Consider the following 18,214-nt stretch of genomic DNA (forward strand, 5'->3'; position numbering starts at 1 on the left):
TTTGGAAGGTCCCCCAAAGCCGGTGCTACGGTAGGCATGTTCCAGATTCGCCTTCACCTCTGTGGGAGAGTCCGGATCGCAGGTGTCTGAGCTCAGTGGAGCTGAGATGAGGCTTCATGGAGGCTCGTGGAGCCAGGTGGCTTGGTTCACGACCCTCCTGACACCCAGGAGAGCTGGGACCTTGGAGGGAGATGGCTGGGATAACCCCCCAGTCTAGATCGCTTCCTCAGACACAAAGATCTCTAGTAATCACACACAATGGCTCAACGATATTAAAAAAAGTGGGTTTAATAGCATATTGGTTTTAAAGCCACATTCTCTCACTTATTTACCATACAGTAAAGATGCTCATGGTCTCGTGGGGAGGGCTATGAGTTTCCTTCTGAAAACGATCCATGTTGTTAAATTAAAGGAATCCAGACAGTTAAACTCAATCTTCAGCGCACTGATGAGCAGGAATGCAGAGCGCTGGGTAATGTGATCAGGGATGACTCTCCCCACGGGAACCAGGTGTCCCTCCTCAGGAGGCCTGGTTCAGGCTAGGACAGCCCAAGAACAGGCCTCCCCTCCACCAGGGACCAGGCCCCCCTCCACCAGGGACCAGGCCTCCCCTCCACCAGGGACCAGGCCTCCCCTCCACCAGGGACCAGGCCTCCCCTCCACCAGGGACCAGGCCTCCCCTCCACCAGGGACCAGGCCTCCCCTCCACCAGGGACCAGGCCTCCCCTCCACCAGGGACCAGGCCTCCCCTCCACCAGGGACCAGGCCTCCCCTCCACCAGGGACCAGGCCTCCCCTCCACCAGGGACCAGGCCTCCCCTCCACCAGGCCAGCCAGGCAGGGCCAGCCAGGCAGGGCCAGGCCTGCTACAGCATGGAGCCCCGGACCTCCTCGTAGGCTCCTAGGAAGATGAAGCCTCCCAGGCTGATGAAGGTTATCCTGGGTATGCTGCCAGCAAACAGCCTGCAGGAGAGTGGAAAGAGAGAGAGACGGTTACATCAAGGCAGAGGATGTGTCACAGGCAGAGATGGCAAAAGTACACACATCTTGCACTCAAGTAGAAGTACAGATACTCATGTATAAAAAGACTCTGGTGAAAGTGGAAGTACTAACTACACTTTTTCACTCAAGTTACAGTAAAGAAGTGTGGGTTCTGACAACTTAAATAAAAAGTAGCCATTACTACTACTACCTGTTTTAGTGTCACGCTTAATCAGGCCTATCAACCATTTCTCACGCAACATCTTGAATTTCTCACGCTGAGAAGGGATAACTTGTCCCGCTTCATACAATTAATGGACGAGGCGTGGGCATATAGAGGGACATTTTCTGCCGAGTTGATAGTTGTCTCGAGTTATACAGTTAAATTCCACCAAACAGCCAATCAAAAACATCACCAGCACACACCCCACCACAGAATTATTTTTACCTAAACGTTGACAGATATGGTAATCTCACGTCAAACTTTTGATAAAACTTCAGAGCCCTGTATTATTACATTAATACAAAAATACACTATATATAGACACGCAGCACATTTGCCAGGAATCCTTTTTGACACAGACAATTTCGAACATCATATATGACCATGGGTGATGAGGAATGTCTCTATTCTCAGTCATGTCCACATTGCTAACTCCCTCTGCCTCATCCTCTGCCTCATCCTCTGCCTCATCCTCTGCCTCATCCTCTGCCTCATCCTCTGCCTCATCCTCTGCCTCATCCTCTGCCTCATCCTCTGCCTCATCCTCTGTCTCATCCAGTCTTCTTGTTGCCTTCTGCTTTGCTCCATGTTAGCTTTGGAGACTAGCTTACGTTTGTTGTGTGTGATAGCAAGGAAATTAAAAAAGGCACGCAATGACAAGAAATAATATTGATCATGCCACCAAATACAGATTAAAACTAAAGTAATGAACCTGGTTTGAAAATGTAAGAAGTAGAAAGTACAGATATTTGTATAAATAATTGAAGGAGCAAAAGTTTAAAAACATCTGAAAAATTTATAGTGAAGTACTGATACCAGAAAAATCTACTTAAGTACAGTAATGATGATAAATTTGTACTTTGTTACTTCCCATCTCTGGTAACTAGCCTGTCATCTCATATTGCACCTTACGCACCAGTTCCTAGTAAGTTGGTAAACCTTTACATTTGGATGACCTGTGATTTCTGTGAGAACGGAGGATGACAGAGGTGCTAGGAGAGCAGGGGGCTAGGAGAGCAGGGGGCTAGGAGAGCAGGGGGATAGGAGAGCAGGGGGATAGGAGAGCAGGGGGATAGGAGAGCAGGGGAGATAGGAGAGCAGGGGGGATACGAGAGCAGGGGGGATAGGAGAGCAGGGGGGATAGGAGAGCAGGGGGCTAGGAGAGCAGGGGGATAGGAGAGCAGGGGGGATAGGAGAGCAGGGGGGATAGGAGAGCAGGGGGCTAGGAGAGCAGGGGGATAGGAGAGCAGGGGGCTAGGAGAGCAGGGGGATAGGAGAGCAGGGGGATAGGAGAGCAGGGGGGATAGGAGAGCAGGGGGCTAGGAGAGCAGGGGGGATAGGAGAGCAGGGGGCTAGGAGAGCAGGGGGATAGGAGAGCAGGGGGGATAGGAGAGCAGGGGGGATAGGAGAGCAGGGGGCTAGGAGAGCAGGGGGATAGGAGGCTGCATGAGGAGGAGAAGCCTGAGAGGCTGTTAGAGGCTGTTAGAGACAGTGATGGTCTCGCTAGAGGCTGTTAGAGGCGGCAGGGGCCTCGGAGGTGGCTGACATCGCCGGGGTCAGGAGATGTGACAGGCCATGAGAGAGCTCCAGTCTCCCAAGGCCCTTTTCCACACAGCTGTTTTTAGGATTAGGACTAACCCGCACCCCTCCCTCCCCCCCCCCCCCCCTTAGGGCCTCCCTGGAGCTCTGCCTCAGCATGACTGATGACCAGATGACACACACACACACGTCCCTCCATCAGTCCGGCTACAGCCCCCTCAACTGGCTCAGCCCACAGATACAGACTTCCTCTCTCTCGTTCTGTATTTCTCCTTCCCTTATTCCCTCTACTATTATATATTCCACACACACACACTTCCATCAGTCTAGCCTCTATTCCTACATCCCTCACTTTCCTTCTCTGTCCTTCTGTCCACATTGGCTGTGGGGTCCAGTCCGTTGGAATGTTTGTTTTTGCTTACTGAGACCACTATTCGTCCAATACGCCCCCGCGTTCATCTGGCCTGGCGCTGCTCTTGCTTGTGTGTGTGTGTGTGTGTGTGTGTGTATAGAAGGGGTTGAATATCATGGACGCTCCAGAACTGGCCCACATGCCATATCCCTGAAGCACCTGTGGGGGTTAGTAAGTTAGTGGAAGGGAAGATTTTTATGGGCCTCCATTTAGAAACGGGGTCACAAATGGGCTGACCGCTAATACATCAATTTTGTCAACTGCAAAGCTGTACAAGGTGCCAAGCATGTCAGGGATCTATCAACTATCCCAACCATTCACACAACAGCGTGTTTCAGAATGCTCCGTGACGGATCGGGTGTTTTGGAAAGAACGAGAGGGAGTGAAGGTTTGTGTGTGTGTTTGTTTGGTCGTGAGTAAGACATAGTGAGAGAGAGAGTGTGAGAGAGTGTGAGAGAGAGAGAGAGAGAGAGAGAGAGAGAGAGAGAGAGAGAGAGAGAGACAGAGAGAGAGACAGAGAGAGAGACAGAGAGACACAGAGAGAGAGAGAGAGAGAGAGAGAGAGAGAGAGAGAGAGAGAGAGAGAGAGAGAGAGAGAGAGAGAGACAGAGAGAGAGAGAGAGAGAGAGAGTAAGAGTGTGTGTGTCTGGTACATTTTTAGGCTAGAACATGAGAGAACATTCCTCTGCCCTTCAGTTTGCTCTGAGTTAAGAGAACTGAAACAGATCTAGCCTGAATCTAACCTTTCCTCTCAGAAGCAGAACACAGTCCTACAATGACCTTCACTAAAGAAACACAGGACGAAACAACAGTTTTCCCCGAATCAAGACCCCAGTAAAAAGCCTCGCTACAGAGCTGCAAGTGTCTAACTCTCTCCGCAAACTGGACGCCAGATTCTAGAGCTATCAAGATTTGGCTGGTCCCAACTAGTGCTGTGTGTCACTTCCTGTCTGTGATCAACCCCACCTGTGGAGAAGGACGTCAGTGAGGGGGAGGGAAGAACTCAATGCCTGCACCCCAGGGGCTCTGTGACTCACCGTGACATCACCAGCCCAGCAGCCATACAGATCAGTCATCTGCTGATCACCGGCCAATCACCTCTAAGACATTCAGTGACCAAACAAGCTAAAAATACCCAGAGGCCTCAGCAGCAGAGTTTCTCATGTCCAGACGTTAACATTGGTCATGAAATCAGATCCTTTCAATACTTCTTCCTCACTACTGATCCTTTGTGGCTGCTTGATCAGGGTTCTATTCATTTCCTTCATCTGCATTCATGTGAAGACACTAAACACTTAACTTTACTGGGCCGTATCCAACTTTGTGAGGTCATCAGCCATATTTCCCTTACCTACACTCGTAGGATTAGTGTCTGTTTCAGTCTGAGTTAGCCTAAAGACCTAATCAGGTACCGGTTTTAACACAGCATTGGTTTTGATTTAGTATTTGGTCTAGCATTGGTTTAGTTTTGGTTTGTGTGGTGAGCGTGTCTTACGTTGGCCTAGCGCAGTGCTCCAGGGCACAGCATACACATGGAAGCACTTTCCAGCTTCACTACACTGCAATTGGGCCTATTACCATAATTACAGCTTTAAAGCAGAAGCAATTTGTAGCAGGCTTGCACCAGCGGAACTCCTGAGACTTTTGCCCTATGGAATCACGGCCCCTGTGCTCCTACTCTCCGCTTTCTCAAACAAACACACACACACAAAAAAAGTATATTGATCACTGTTAAGGGGGAGATACTGTGGTGAATATTCCCTCCTGTTGAGGGGATTATGGTTCTTGAAAAAACAACTCCCTGTAAGCTGGAAGCACAGGACGTGAAGACAGTCAGCTGGACCAGAAGAGACCGTGGACAGCTAGAAATAAAGATGCCCCAAAATATCAAAGAGCGGAAGAAAGAACATCCAAGAATATTCCTTTCAGTTACGGGCGGGTTAGCATGCAGGCAGCTGGGGACTAAGCTTCTAGCTCGTTCTCAGAAGGACATCACCGTGCTTTCACCTTCTGGAAATCCCTTCAAAAGGTGAATGCAGCTGGGAGAACCAATCAGGAACAAGCCTGGAATGAGCCTGAGCTGCATGAGAAACTTCCAGATGTAATTATTCTCAGATTAGATTCCATTACTGTGGCCCCCTCCTCTGTGTTGTGATAGGACATAGGTCTGTGTGTGCATGTTGGTACTTGTGCATGTGCATATGTATGTTTGTGTATGTTGGTGTGTGTGGGCGTGGATACCAAGTCTGTGCGTGTCTGTGTGTGTGTGTGTGTGTATGCGTGGGTGTCCCAAAGCAAATCTGCTATCAACATGAAGCACATCTTAACTAAATGATGTCAGCTCATGAAAAAAATGAAAAAACGGTCTTTCACAGGGACAGAGCTGGTAGTGCAGCAATCCCTCTATAGCTGCTCTCCCCTTTAGGAGATCACAACACTCAGCACATAAACCCCTACACTTGGCCTTGCTTTGTGCCTTAATCAATACCACTGCACACCAGAGTTATGTCTCAGAGAAACATCTAATTCCTCAGATCTCTGGTGGTCCTGTGAATTCATTTCCCTTGAGTATCATCAAACTAAATGATGCAAGATGAAAATAAACAGGAACACTTCATCTTTAGCACACGTGCGCAAAAAAGGCAGAAATAGATGACTGCGCGGAGAGGAACGTGTTGGTCTGTCAACAGACAGGAGATAACCTTTGATCTGGTTCTGAAGACTACAGCATTCCTCCACCACCACCACTCCATAATACTCACCCTGTCAATCCTCTGCTCTTCCACACCTCGTACAGCACCAAAGGGATGTTCCCACTTGCTGTGGCCGTCCCAGCCTGGAGAGAGAGAGAGAGAGAGAGAGAGAGAGAGAGAGAGAGAGAGAGAGAGACAGAGAGAGAGCGCGAGAGAGAGAGATAGAGAGAGAGAGATAGAGAGAGAGAGAGAGAGAGAGAGAGAGAGAGGGAGAGGGAGAGAGAGGGAACAGAGAACAGAGAGAGGTGTGATGATTGATGGATCGTCTCCTCCATTTCCTGCCTACTTGGACAGACACCCTGTTTAGTCTTCCTCTGCCCCCCCCCCCCCTCCCTCCATCTTCAGAGACAGCTGTACTGCAGCACAGGTGACACCCACCCACACCCACACTCCACCTGTTCCCCTGCAAACCCCACACTGCCTGCCCTGCCCTGCCTCCCTCTCCGGCCAAGCTTCCATTTCATTAGCTTAAACCAACATCTCTGTACACAGGGGTCTGTTTTGACTCCATAAGTCTAGTCTTCTGGGGGGGAGGGCCTTGTGGGTAGAGGTGGAGAGGGTGGGGAGGAAGGGAAGTAGGGAGAGAGGCGAAGGGGAGGGATGAGGAAAGAGAGTAAGAGTGGGGGAGGGTGGGGTGGGGCGCAGGGTTAGCATAACTGTGGCCTGGCCTGTAAATCATCTAGTGTTCCTGTGTTGGCCAGTGTGTCTGCATGCGTGTGTGTGTTTGTGTGTCTGGCTGTGTGTCTGGCTGCATGTGTGTGTGCATGTACCAAGCCGTGATTTTATCGTACCCTGCGGTGGTTGTAGGAAACCCTCATAGCCTCAGTGGGAAACCCTGTAGCCCCTAATTGGTGATAAGTGAGTGGAATCCTAGATCCAGCTCAGCCCTGCCTTCTTTAACTACTGGAAAGGTTGTAAGAAACAACTTTGTTTTACTCAACTGACAATGTTCCAACTATGGTCCTGGGGAATTAGAGCAGATAATGGCTATGTTCCCTCGCATGTCATTCTCTCTCTCCACCTCAGGAGGTGAGGGAGACATCAGGGGGGGCCTACAAAGCAGGGAGCCTATGGCAGGACAGGGGAGCTGCCTGGGGCAGGACAGGGGAGCTGCCTGGGGCAGGACAGGGGAGCTGCCTGGGGCAGGACAGGGGAGCTGCCTGGGGCAGGACAGGGGAGCTGCCTGGGGCAGGACAGGGGAGCTGCCTGGGGCAGGACAGGGGAGCTGCCTGGGGCAGGACAGGGGAGCTGCCTGGGGCAGGACAGGGGAGCTGCCTGGGGCACTTACAGCAGCAGGAATCAAAGGAAACGTTTGTGTTTTCCAGGCCTGCTGAAAGAGAGGGTTTCACTGATGGGAGCTGGATGTGCCATGTCCTCAGAAGCGGCTGGGGTGTGTGTGTGGCATGCCCGTGCCAGCCGTAGGTACAGTAGCAGTGTATTCCAGGAGAGGCTGTCTGTTGCCCAGGGGAAGACGGTGCCAGGCTGTGGGCAGTGCAGTGTGGAAGAACTCCTGTTCCCTCGTTTTTTTACTGGTCCAGCTGGGCTTTCTGGAGCTACGCCCTCGCCCAGACCTCGTGCCAAAGTCCCGACCCATGTCGCCCTCTGCCAACACCACCTCCCGTGGCCCTGGCACCGTACAACAGAACTCTTTTATTCTGCCAACCACGGACAGAAACCTCTCCTCTACCGCAGGAGGAAACTAATGTGACAAGTTCCAACACCCTCACCTTCGTATCCATCAACAACCCCCCCTCTCCCTGTCCTCTCACCCCCCCCCCCCCCACCCCCCCCCTCACCTCCTCCAGTCCTGCCTGGGCTTGTGCAAACTGCCAGTTGGAGAGAGCGAGAGTGAGACACACAGGAGCAAGCACATTGCTGCTCACTGTCAGGTGGTCTTATGTTTTTACATGCTCTCTAAAACAGCCCATAATGTGTTATAGTACTTGTCAAAGGCGCCTTCCCAACACTGTGCCAGTAAGGTATAATTTTAAAATCCTAAGAATCCCCAGTCCCAGCACTTACATGTGCTTCAAACCATACTGAAGGCGAGTGCTTTGACACATTGTCCAGGAAGGCTGTCCAGCCCAATGAGCTGTTGCAGAGTCAAACCCAGCGTCTCATTAGTCATCAGGGAAGCACAAAGAGCACAACACGCCGTCTTGTCCAAGGACACTGGGGTTGGCGGGGTTCACCTGAACACTCAGCACACACACAATCACTAAGAAACATCACCACCTAACCAAACACACACACACAAGCGGACACACAGGAACCAGTAAGAGTAGCCAGACATCGACAGGAGCTAGCAAGGAGTAAACGTTAGCAGGGAGACGGAGAACAGACAGAGAGCAGAACCAGAACCAAGGACAGCAGGGCCCAGTCCCAGCTCTCAGAGACCAAGCCACAGAAATTCCTCAGAAGCGGCCAAATGTACTTACACTAACATTAAGCATGCTCGAAAAACATGTCCGCCGAACACTGTCCATTCCCGGCAGCGATGCTGGGAGCGATAAATGGATGTGTGTGTCAAAGCTGTCCCTGTGTGACCCTGCTGTGTTCTCCCTGCTGTGTTCTCCCTGCTGTGTTCTCCCTGCTGTGTTCTCCCTGCTGTGTTCTCCCTGCTGTGTTCTCCCTGCTGTGTTCTCCCTGCTGTGTTCTCCCTGCTGTGTTCTCCCTGCTGTGTTCCCCCTGCTGTGTTCTCCCTGCTGTGTTCTCCCTGCTGTGTTCTCCCTGCTGTGTTCTCCCTGCTGTGTTCTCCCTGCTGTGTTCTCCCTGCTGTGTTCTCCCTGCTGTGTTCTCCCTGCTGTGTTCTCCCTGCTGTGTTCTCCCTGCTGTGTTCTCCCTGCTGTGTTCTCCCTGCTGTGCCCTGAGGGCTGGCTGGGCCTGCCAGACAGCCCTCCACAGCGCCTGGTTAAGTGTGCCTGGCTCTGGACTCACCTTTGCTAGCATGATCCTGGTTTTAGCCACGTCCAGGGGAGTGGTGACTAACGCTGCAACTGCACCTACACACACAAAGGGGATCACACACACACACACACATACATATATATATGAAATTAGCGAAAGTTTTCTCTCTGTGCATTTATCTCAAATGGCATCTTTTCTATACAAAAGACATGCAGCTTAAAACACAGCAAGGAGGGTATTACATAGAACTCTGTTATCAATTAGCCTGGTCTATAAATAGCCTGTTATTGCTCTTCTATTACTGAACCAGACAGATTCACCAGCCTCCACTCCACCAGGAATCCCACTCCATCAGCCCATGTCTCTGTCTCACACACACAGCCAAGTTGGAAACCTTGTATGTTGTGTGTTCCAGGGGTGTCCCAACTGAGAGCAGAAGAGGGGGGCAAGGGCGCCAGACTTGACACAAACCCTCTAAGAGTATGTCTCACTGTCCGCCACACAACATAGCAACTGACTACAATAAACAGAGAGATATTGGCCCCTGAAGAGAGCAGTGAGGGAGGCAGAGAGAAGCTAATGGCTGAGGAGGAGATATGTGTGAATGTTATGGGAGGTATGGAGTAACAAACTTGTAATATTCCCAGATTTGTACTAGTTACTCCTATACGTGAATGAGAATGGATTTGACAAGTTGGGAGTGGAACTTCCTTGACTTCATGGCCCCTTGGTGAGAGTGAGTTATGCCTGTCCCACCTTAACCAAGGAGACAGGGATACAGTGCTCTGATTTTTATATTGTACTCGGTCTTATATTCTTGGACTGATTTAAAAGGCTCCAGTATCCAGGACAAGGGGATAAATCTCTTTTGTCTTTAGGATCCAGAGTTGCCTCTAAATCACATAACGCGATCTTCACTGTGATTACGATTAACAGCGAATCAGTCTGTGATGTGAGCTAAGCTAGGACCCGCCTGGCTGGCAGTGAAACTATCACGTCAGCAGGCAGTTCATGCTAGGTCAGGTCTGTAATGAGTCAAGTCTCCCTTTGACGCTATCGCTAATGGAGTGAAGGAGTGGAAGGTGTCAGTGTCGAGCTTTCCAAAGCTGACTAGATTATGACTGAGGCAGGATACAGGGATGGGGGACTGAAACACAAGCATCCCACCAGGACTCCTCAGCTGTGAAGTGGCTGAACCTAAAACCTTGTCCGACTCCCCTTCCTCCCTCTCCTCCAGGCTCCTGCTATTTCTTTTTCCCTTCCTCGCTTTCCCATTTCCTCTCCTCCTCCCTGTATCACCCTCGCTCCAACCCCAACATGTATATCTCTTTCTTTTTCTCTGCTAAGTTCTTTCTCTGCTCTCTCCCTCTCCATATTTCCCCTACTCTACTCTACTCTCCCCTCCCTCCCCCCTCCCTCCCTCCCCCTCCCTCCCTCCCCCCCTCCCTCCCGTGTGGGATGTGTCCAGGTGGGGTGGCCTGTGGCCATAACTGAGCTCCTCAGGGTGCAGTGTCCTCATCCCCAGCCCTTAGTGAATATCAATCTGCTCAGTCTTTCTGGCTCGTCACTCTGCAGTAAGAGTTATGGCCTCCACTCTCTGTCGAAAACCGGTCTCTCTCGCTCATGCTTTTTGACAGTTTGTTTCTCTAAGATACAAACTTGATTCTAACACTCTGCCTGCGCAGCAACATTCATTCTCTCCAACACGTCTCCTCCCTGTCCAAGGCCTTTCATTCGTTCCGTTTCATTCTCTCTCTCTTTGCCCCCTCCCCTTGCTCTCTGAGAGGAGGCTGGTTCCGGCCCTGATGCGCAGGGGGTCACACAGCTGCAGGAGCCGGGCACAACATCCCCTCCCTCTCCTCCCCCTCTACTCTCACACACAGGTCGGGTGTTTCTCACTGTGTGCTGCAACATACTGGACTGACACAGAGACAGTCCTGTGTCATTACTGTCACGGATGGATCACGAGGTGTCCTCTCTGTCTTCCTCTATCCCCAGGCCTGTGCTGCAGGTGAGAACACTAAGTGCCAACTGATCTAACCTCAGTGGAATCCTCCAGGAATGTGACTTAGCTAAACTGCAAGTGTTTCTGGCCTGCTACCCACTCATCCATTCCTCTATCCCTCTTTCTCTCTATCCCTCCCTTCCTCCCCTCCCTCCATCTCTCCCTATGCGCTTTTCCCAAAGCACCAAATAATCCCCTGCACCTGCAAAAGCTCCGCACACAGCCGACTGCCAAGAGTAGAGCGTGTGACCTTGCCTTCGTGACCAGAGACTCTGAAAGAGAGGGAGAGAGGAAGAGAGAGGGAGAGAGAAAGAAAGAGAGAGGGAGGGAGAGATAGAAAGAAAAAGAGTTGTGGTTATTAGAGTTATCAGACGCTCTAAAAACACATCTGAACATAAGGGGGCCTGGGGCTGGGAACCAAGCAGACAGCTATTTTTGTGTTCCCTGTTCCCCCTCTCCCAAGTGATGTCATTTGTTCGTTTCCCAAGAACAGTGCAGGGAAAGAGAGGGAAGAAGGAAAAAAAGACAGTACAAAAACTCCTGGAGTCATCGTGGGTAGGAAAGAGCCCCAAAACTCCTCAACTCAGCAGAATTCACTCTGTCAAAATTATTTTACTAGACTCATATGTGAACATAATCATGTGCATGGACAGGGGTGGTCAGTAGTATGTGTACTCATCCAAACCTTCCTTCAGAGAGAGGTATAATACTGCAGCCAGCTGAAACGGTCTGCTGTCTGAACAACAATGCCAAGAACGGAAAACAGATGAAACATTCACTGTGGGGGTTGTGGAGATGGACCACATTTCAGGCTTCTGTATTCATCTCAAGTGTTTTGTGTTGATCCATAGTTGTGTTCCAACTGTCTGTGTCCTTTGGTTTTATGTGCCATATTTCAAAGTTAGTTTTACTGGCGTTGTAGCCAAGGGCGCTACCTGTGCTAACCTGTGCTAGGGCAGGCTAAACAGGAATCTCTGCTAATTACACAACCGCTTACAGCTGATTACACAGCCTTGTTAGGAGTTCAAATCTACATGATTCCTTCCTCCTTCCTGTGTAGGACACTTTCGAATGTTGATTGGCTGAGCTGGATGAGGATCAGGAAGTCTGGAGGTTCTGGTGTGCATTTCTCGGTCTGGTTGGCACACAGGTTCCGCCTATCAGAGGAATCCTTCAGATAATTACTGGTCCTTCTTCAAAAAACACTTGTAAAGTTGAGCTCCTCTGGACATACCAGCGTCTGATTGCTTTCAGAGGAAAGGCAATTGAAAAACAGCATGAAATAATTACAAATATTTTCTTAAGGGTAGGCCCCCTGAAAGCTTAATCTGTAGCATGCATTCTCCCTCAAACACTCCGACTCTCTTTCTCTCTCTCACAAACACACACCAGATCCAGAGGAGATCACTCTATGTGACTTCAGGATGGGCCATGTTTATTCCATTAGGTTGCACATTAAAAAAGGAGTCTTTGTTTCCCGCATCAAAGGTGCTGCAGCATGCTGGGGAGTCCTATCTAACTCCCCCTCTCTCTCTCCCTCTCCCCCTCTCTCCCCCTCCCTCTCTCTCTCCCTCTCCCCCTCTCTCTCTCCCCCTCTCTCCCCCTCCCTCTCTCTCCCTCACTCTCCCCCTCTCTCTCTTTCTCTCTCCCCCTCTCTCTCCCTCCCTCTCCCCCTCCCTCTCCCCCTCTCTCTCTCCCTCGCTCCCTCTCCCCTTCTCTCTCTCTCTCCCTCCCTCCCCCCCCTCTCTCTCCCATCAGTGCATGCAAAAACAAAATTTTTGTCTTTCTATAATACAGCTACAGTCTGACAAGCCCTACTTACCCGGCGTCATGGAGCCAATCAGCTAAATAGTTATTTAGCACTAGCGTTGCTACCTGCATATACCTACAGCTGGCAGCTGTGCTCCGTTTTGCTCCTAGATTCAGACCTAGCCCCAGTAAATTGTAGAGCTAGCTAACTACTACACTTCTGCTGTGTGGGAATCGCAGGAGCTAACCAGTCGAAGGGCGTACAAAAATACAGGAGCTCACCCCACAATTTACCCAGAAATGGTACCCTCTCTAGTTATCATTTCAGATCCTCCTCTTTGTTCAAAGGAACAAGCTCTTTTAGATATGACACATGTATGCCTGCCTGTCAAGATGTCAATGTCACAATGACTTCAAGTAATTTGTACGAAACAAGCCCAATCAGTTCTAAATAAAAATGTATCAATCCTTCTAGAGTTGTCTATTGTATACATTAGCAAATGTTTTTCTTTTGTACAAGTACATTCAGGTGTTGGACAAGTAAAAAATATGTCTAACTTGCCCGAAGGACAAGTGGCTCAAAAGATTAATGTCAACCCCTGTACAGTAATGTTGGATTGGTCATAGTTAAGACTTTGTGGGAAGGATCGGGTCCCAACATCTGCAACTGGAAACACTGAAAGGGAGAAAGCCCCTCTCTATCTCTCTCTCTGTCTCTCTCTATCTCTCTCACCCACTCCCCTCTACTCCCGTCCTCTCCTCCCCTCTCTGTTGACAGCTGTTTTGCGTTGGCCGCGGTCCTGGCTCCGTATGAAACAGAAAGAAAAGGCCGGAACGCAGCACATTTCTACCCCTCTACCCCCAGAGCACATGTGGATCCCAGGGTGAGAATGCCACACACCCACACACAATACTGTTCCTTGAAACTTCTCCTTCACTGGGTGAAATAACACAGTATAATCAGATTTTCTCTCTGTACCACCCTTCCTTATTATCCAGTCTGCACAACAGTAGTTTGAGGCCATATACCTTCTGAAGAGAGAGGGATGAGAAGCAGGAGAGGAGGGGGGTAAAGAGAGGGAGATGGTGCCCATAATTCCTCAGCAGGCCGGCCAGAAAAGTTTCTGTCCAACGGCTGTGTGCAGATGGCCTGGGGAGAGGGCCTTTGAGTGAGTGACAAAGAGGCGCTTGTGAACGCCACGTCTTATTCTCTGAGAAGGAGTGTAAAGGGCCATAGTTCCGTTTCCCCTCTCTCTCTCTCTCTCTCTCACAGCTGTGCAGTCCATTGTCACACCTCCTGGTCCATCTCTGCCCGTTTGGGCCTAACGTTGATGGAATGTTCTGCCAACGCCTCCTGAGACATGATGTCACCCTCACAACCAATGCCTTTTCAAAGAGAAACGGCTTTTATGTGCCCAGGGCCAGAGCCAGACAATGGAGGAAGAGAGGCAGAGAGCGAGCGAGAGAGACAGAGAGAAAAAGATAAAAGGAGAGAGAGACGGTTAGCCATGGTCACAGCGTATGACAAATTGCAGCCCCATTTGATGGTAGCCGTGACGACCCATTGAGCAATGGGATCATCTACCAATTTCTGTCTCAAGCGATGCTGGCCAATGAGATGTTTCAGCTGTAAATGTGTCCAAACGTAAGCACACCCATCTGACTTTACTGTTGGGTTGTTACGAAGACTAATAGGGGTGGGAAGGGTACAAATATGGAGGGAAGAAGGTGTGTGTGAGAGAGACAGAGACATTAAGAGAAGATCCATACCTTTAAATATTCCCAGAGTGGAAACTGTACCAGAGAGAAGGGTATCTGAAAAGGAAAGAAACAAGATATTATTTACAATTCAAAATAAACCAGGACAGTATCCCAGTTTTTTAGGTCATCTGGACTGAGTTTATTTTAACCGGCAATCCAAAGAGCAGAAAACAATTCTCAAAAGAAAACAAACACTTAAAACCAACTGGTTTCCCTCCAACACCCTGGGGTTGAGTGATCTGGGACAGCTCCCTGAGCTCCAGACTCTGGGTTTACCTACATGCTGTCTGAGGCTGGCCTGAAGTTCACATATATCAGTATCTTATTCAAATCCTGTTAACAGAGATAGAGGTATAAATGGAGGGATAGATTTTTTCCTCACTGTCCCAGTACCTTCCCGAAGTGCAAAATGAACTCTCCCAAAATGTACTTGACCTTTCCCAAAATGTAAATTATTGTGTTCTTGTGCATTTTGACATTCTGACATGGTTCTAGGTTATTTTCAACACTATTTAAGTAATACATACATGTGGGGCTCAAATCAATGTCCAAATTTCAATGTGAATCGATAATCAATATAATACACAATTGTCTTGCTTGTTTCATGGTAGGCCTAAAACAATTATTGGTGTGGCTGTAGTAAAAAATTTAGAATGAGCTTTGGGAAAAAATTCAAAAGGTTTTCAAAATGTAAAAAAAAAAAAAAATCTAAATATTTTCTATAAAAGGTTTCGAAAGGTAAAAAAAAAAAAAAAAGTTGGAAAAGTGTCGAAAGGTTTGATACATTTTCTTCAACGTTTCGAAGGGTTGAAAACATATTAGCGATAATTTTTCAAAAATAGGTTTGGATCATTGATCAGTACTTGATGAGGACTCCTAAACTATATTGTACCTTATTGTACTCTGCTCTGCCCTACTCTATTCTGTTTTAGGCTTCTTTTTTCTCCTCTCCCCTCTCCTCCTCTCTCACTGTGTGAAAAAAGTTTCCAAAGGTTGAAAAATATATTACACCCAGGTGGAGGGTGAGTATTTATAATGAAGACTCCCTTTCTCCATCATCTTAGTGCCGCTGGTGAAGAAATGAGAGATTAGAGGTCTGTGGTCTTGGGCTCAGGGATGGAGGAATGGAGGGATGAAGGGGCAGAAGAATGGAGGGAGAGAGGGATGATAAGGAGGATTAGTCAGAAGGGTGACGGAGCCCTGCCACTGGAAACGCTCTGGCCTCTCTCACAGGAAGGTACCCAGAGAGGAAATCAATGAGTACGGGCGTGTGCACACACACACACACCATGTTGCGCAAGATCCTGAGAGACAGAATAAACTGTGTTGTTACAGTTTGATTCTCTCAACAACAGGAGCCTCCATGTGAGACAGTCAGCCTCTGACGGTGTTTCTGACCAGGAGCATCCCAAACTCAGCCGATTCTGCTGCTGACTTGCTCTGGGCAGTCAGACAACAAAGCTGTTCAGCAACAAAGAGCCAAATTAGCTGTTTTCATCTTCTCTGTGATTTCAGCGTCAGCTAAGCTGTGTTAGGCTCCTTGGCAAGGGGATGCAGAGGCCTCTGGTTTCCAAATGTGAAGAGGGAGTTTTGAAAAGTCAAAAAACAGACACCTGTCTTTTATTACAGACCCTGGCGAACTCAACCTTTCCAGACTGCTGCTTCTCAGAGAGAAGCTTCTGGGAAGAACCTCATTCTGCTCTGATTTATGACTCGGGTTTACACCTTTGGCACAGACGGAGAGTGTGTGCGTGTGTGTGTCTGGCAGAGATGGAGTGTCTGAATGCTGCACATGGTCATATTTATATTGATAAGCCATTTCTTGTTATGAGAGGGCAGAGGTCAAGCAGATGAGCGCACACACTCTGCATGTGCACATGAGTGTGTGATCTCAACTAAGACTAATGCACAGTTGAGCCAGATTCCAGCTGTGCAAGTCTTGGTGTGTGTGTGTACGGTATGTGTGTGGATAGCTTAGGCTGATATAGGGGTAAATGTCTGAAGCAGAATGATAAGAAAAGCTTTGTGGAAGTAGGGAGCTTCTCTGCTCTGGTATGAGGTATGGGTGGCCTGACAGATGACTGACTTAAAAGAAGCTTCGAAGAAGTTAGAACTATTTAAATCCCCTCCCTCCAGTCACTGCAGAGGCCAGCCTGCACTCCTAGAACAAGCAGAGAGGAGGAGGGATGGGGGACTTTTCAACCCTCTGTATCTCAGACCTCTTCTGCGCGCCCCATTCCGTTCCAGACAAACGCCTCCGTTCAGCCGGACACAGGGATGGTGTGCCTGGCGTTGGAGGAACACCTCAGCTGCTACCTCTATCTCCCAGCCCTGCCTCGTATAACTCCAGAGAAACAACAGGCTCAGTTCAGCTTCGGGAAGCATGTCTCCATGCCTGAGAGTGTGTGTGTGTGTGTGTGTGTGTATGTCAACAACAGAGCTAGTGGCTGGGGCTTTGTAAACCACTAAGGATGATGTGATGGAAGATAGATGTGTGTTTTGTCATAGGACCAGACCGTTCAGCTGTTCATCCAGACCCTGCTGCCTCCAGACAGACGAGTCAGCATGAAGACCAGATGACGGTGGAGAGGAGAGCTACAGTAAGAGATGGGAACTGTGTGAGAGGACTGGCTCTTGGACTGCACTTCTCCAGGCCTTTCCAGAATAGTCTTGGTACAGAGTTACAGAGTAAACAAAGTAACATGCCAGAGCCATATGTGAAGCCTTAATCTCAGTCAGACGAGTGTTTGCTAAACAGTAAACACATTATCACACTGTTGTGGTCTGCAAAATGCTACAATCAAAAAAACTATAAACAGAGTCAGATAATAGAGAAATAGAGAGTGAGAGAGAGCAGGACACAAACAAAGAAGAGAGGGGGAAAGGCCCATTCCTGTCTCATGAGCATGTTCTCTTCCAAGTGCATGGTCCATGACAAAGGAACCATGACAAAGGAACACACTTGTTTCATGAAGGGTAACCAGAGCGCACTAGCCAGCAACTAAAAGGCCTCTCCAGTAACAATCTCCAGTAAGTGCTAACATTGGTGACTTCTCAACTCCACCATCTCCTCTCATTTTTGTGTGCATCCTTCTTTCCTTTCACACCCTTCTCATTCTCATTCTCTCCCTCCACCTCCCTCCCTCCCTCCACCTCCCTCCCTCCCTCCACCTCCCTCCCTCCCTCCACCTCCCTCCCTCCCTCCCTCCCTCCTCTCCATTCCAGGGTAGCTCAGCATCTGCTCCCAGGCCCACAAACATCTGTGTCATCCAGCCTCCAGGGACACACAAGGACTGACAAACACATGCCAGTGAGTCACACCGGCCTGCAGTATGCCTGGAGTCTGTGTGTGTGTGTGTGTGTGTGTGTGTGTGTGTGTGTGTGTGTGTGTGTGTGTGTGTGTGTGTGTGTGTGTGTGTGTGTGTGCGTGTGTTTTCATAATGAGTGTTGTGGCCGCAAACACAAGCAGGTACAGTGTTGTACTATGTGGTGTTAATGCCACTCGACTGTCAGGTGCTTCAGCATGCAGAGAGAGACTGTGTCTGCTTTGTCACTCATTTGTTTGTGCGTATTTATGCATGTGTGTGAGTGTGTGTGCATGTAACTGGTTTAGTATTCAGAGGCACTCTGAGGCTGTCAAAGGCCCTTAGCTTCTGAGCTGATGGCAGGAAAAACACATGTCAAAATACATTTAAATTGAGACTGATTGCAGGCCCTACAGGACATGCTGCAATTTGACAAATGAATAGGTCAGACTGCACCTCCAGCATACTAATGAGCTCACACAGAGAGAGAGAGACCATGTTAGAGAGACCATGTTAAAGAGACCAGAGTAGAGACACCATGGGAGACAGAGTCCTGGGGCCTGAGGCCACAGGGGTGAGA

The 18,214-nt window shown here is 49.2% G+C and overlaps 1 protein-coding gene across 1 annotated transcript in view; it reads right to left on the reverse strand.

The window, feature by feature from the left end:
• Positions 1-658: 658 nt before the first annotated feature.
• slc25a26 (solute carrier family 25 member 26) overlaps positions 659-18,214 on the reverse strand; it is a 36,504-nt gene continuing 18,948 nt past the window's right edge. Inside the window, exons 6-10 of the mRNA XM_067255216.1 lie at positions 14,339-14,383; positions 11,022-11,091; positions 8,845-8,909; positions 5,917-5,990; positions 659-962 (exon numbers count right to left, since the gene is read on the reverse strand). Of these exons, the coding sequence (XP_067111317.1) occupies positions 866-962; positions 5,917-5,990; positions 8,845-8,909; positions 11,022-11,091; positions 14,339-14,383 (351 nt within the window). The 3' untranslated portion in view covers positions 659-865. The remainder of the gene's footprint in view (positions 963-5,916; positions 5,991-8,844; positions 8,910-11,021; positions 11,092-14,338; positions 14,384-18,214) is intronic.

The sequence above is a fragment of the Osmerus mordax genome, chromosome 1 (assembly GCF_038355195.1).
Source record: "Osmerus mordax isolate fOsmMor3 chromosome 1, fOsmMor3.pri, whole genome shotgun sequence".
Classification (NCBI taxonomy): domain Eukaryota; kingdom Metazoa; phylum Chordata; class Actinopteri; order Osmeriformes; family Osmeridae; genus Osmerus; species Osmerus mordax.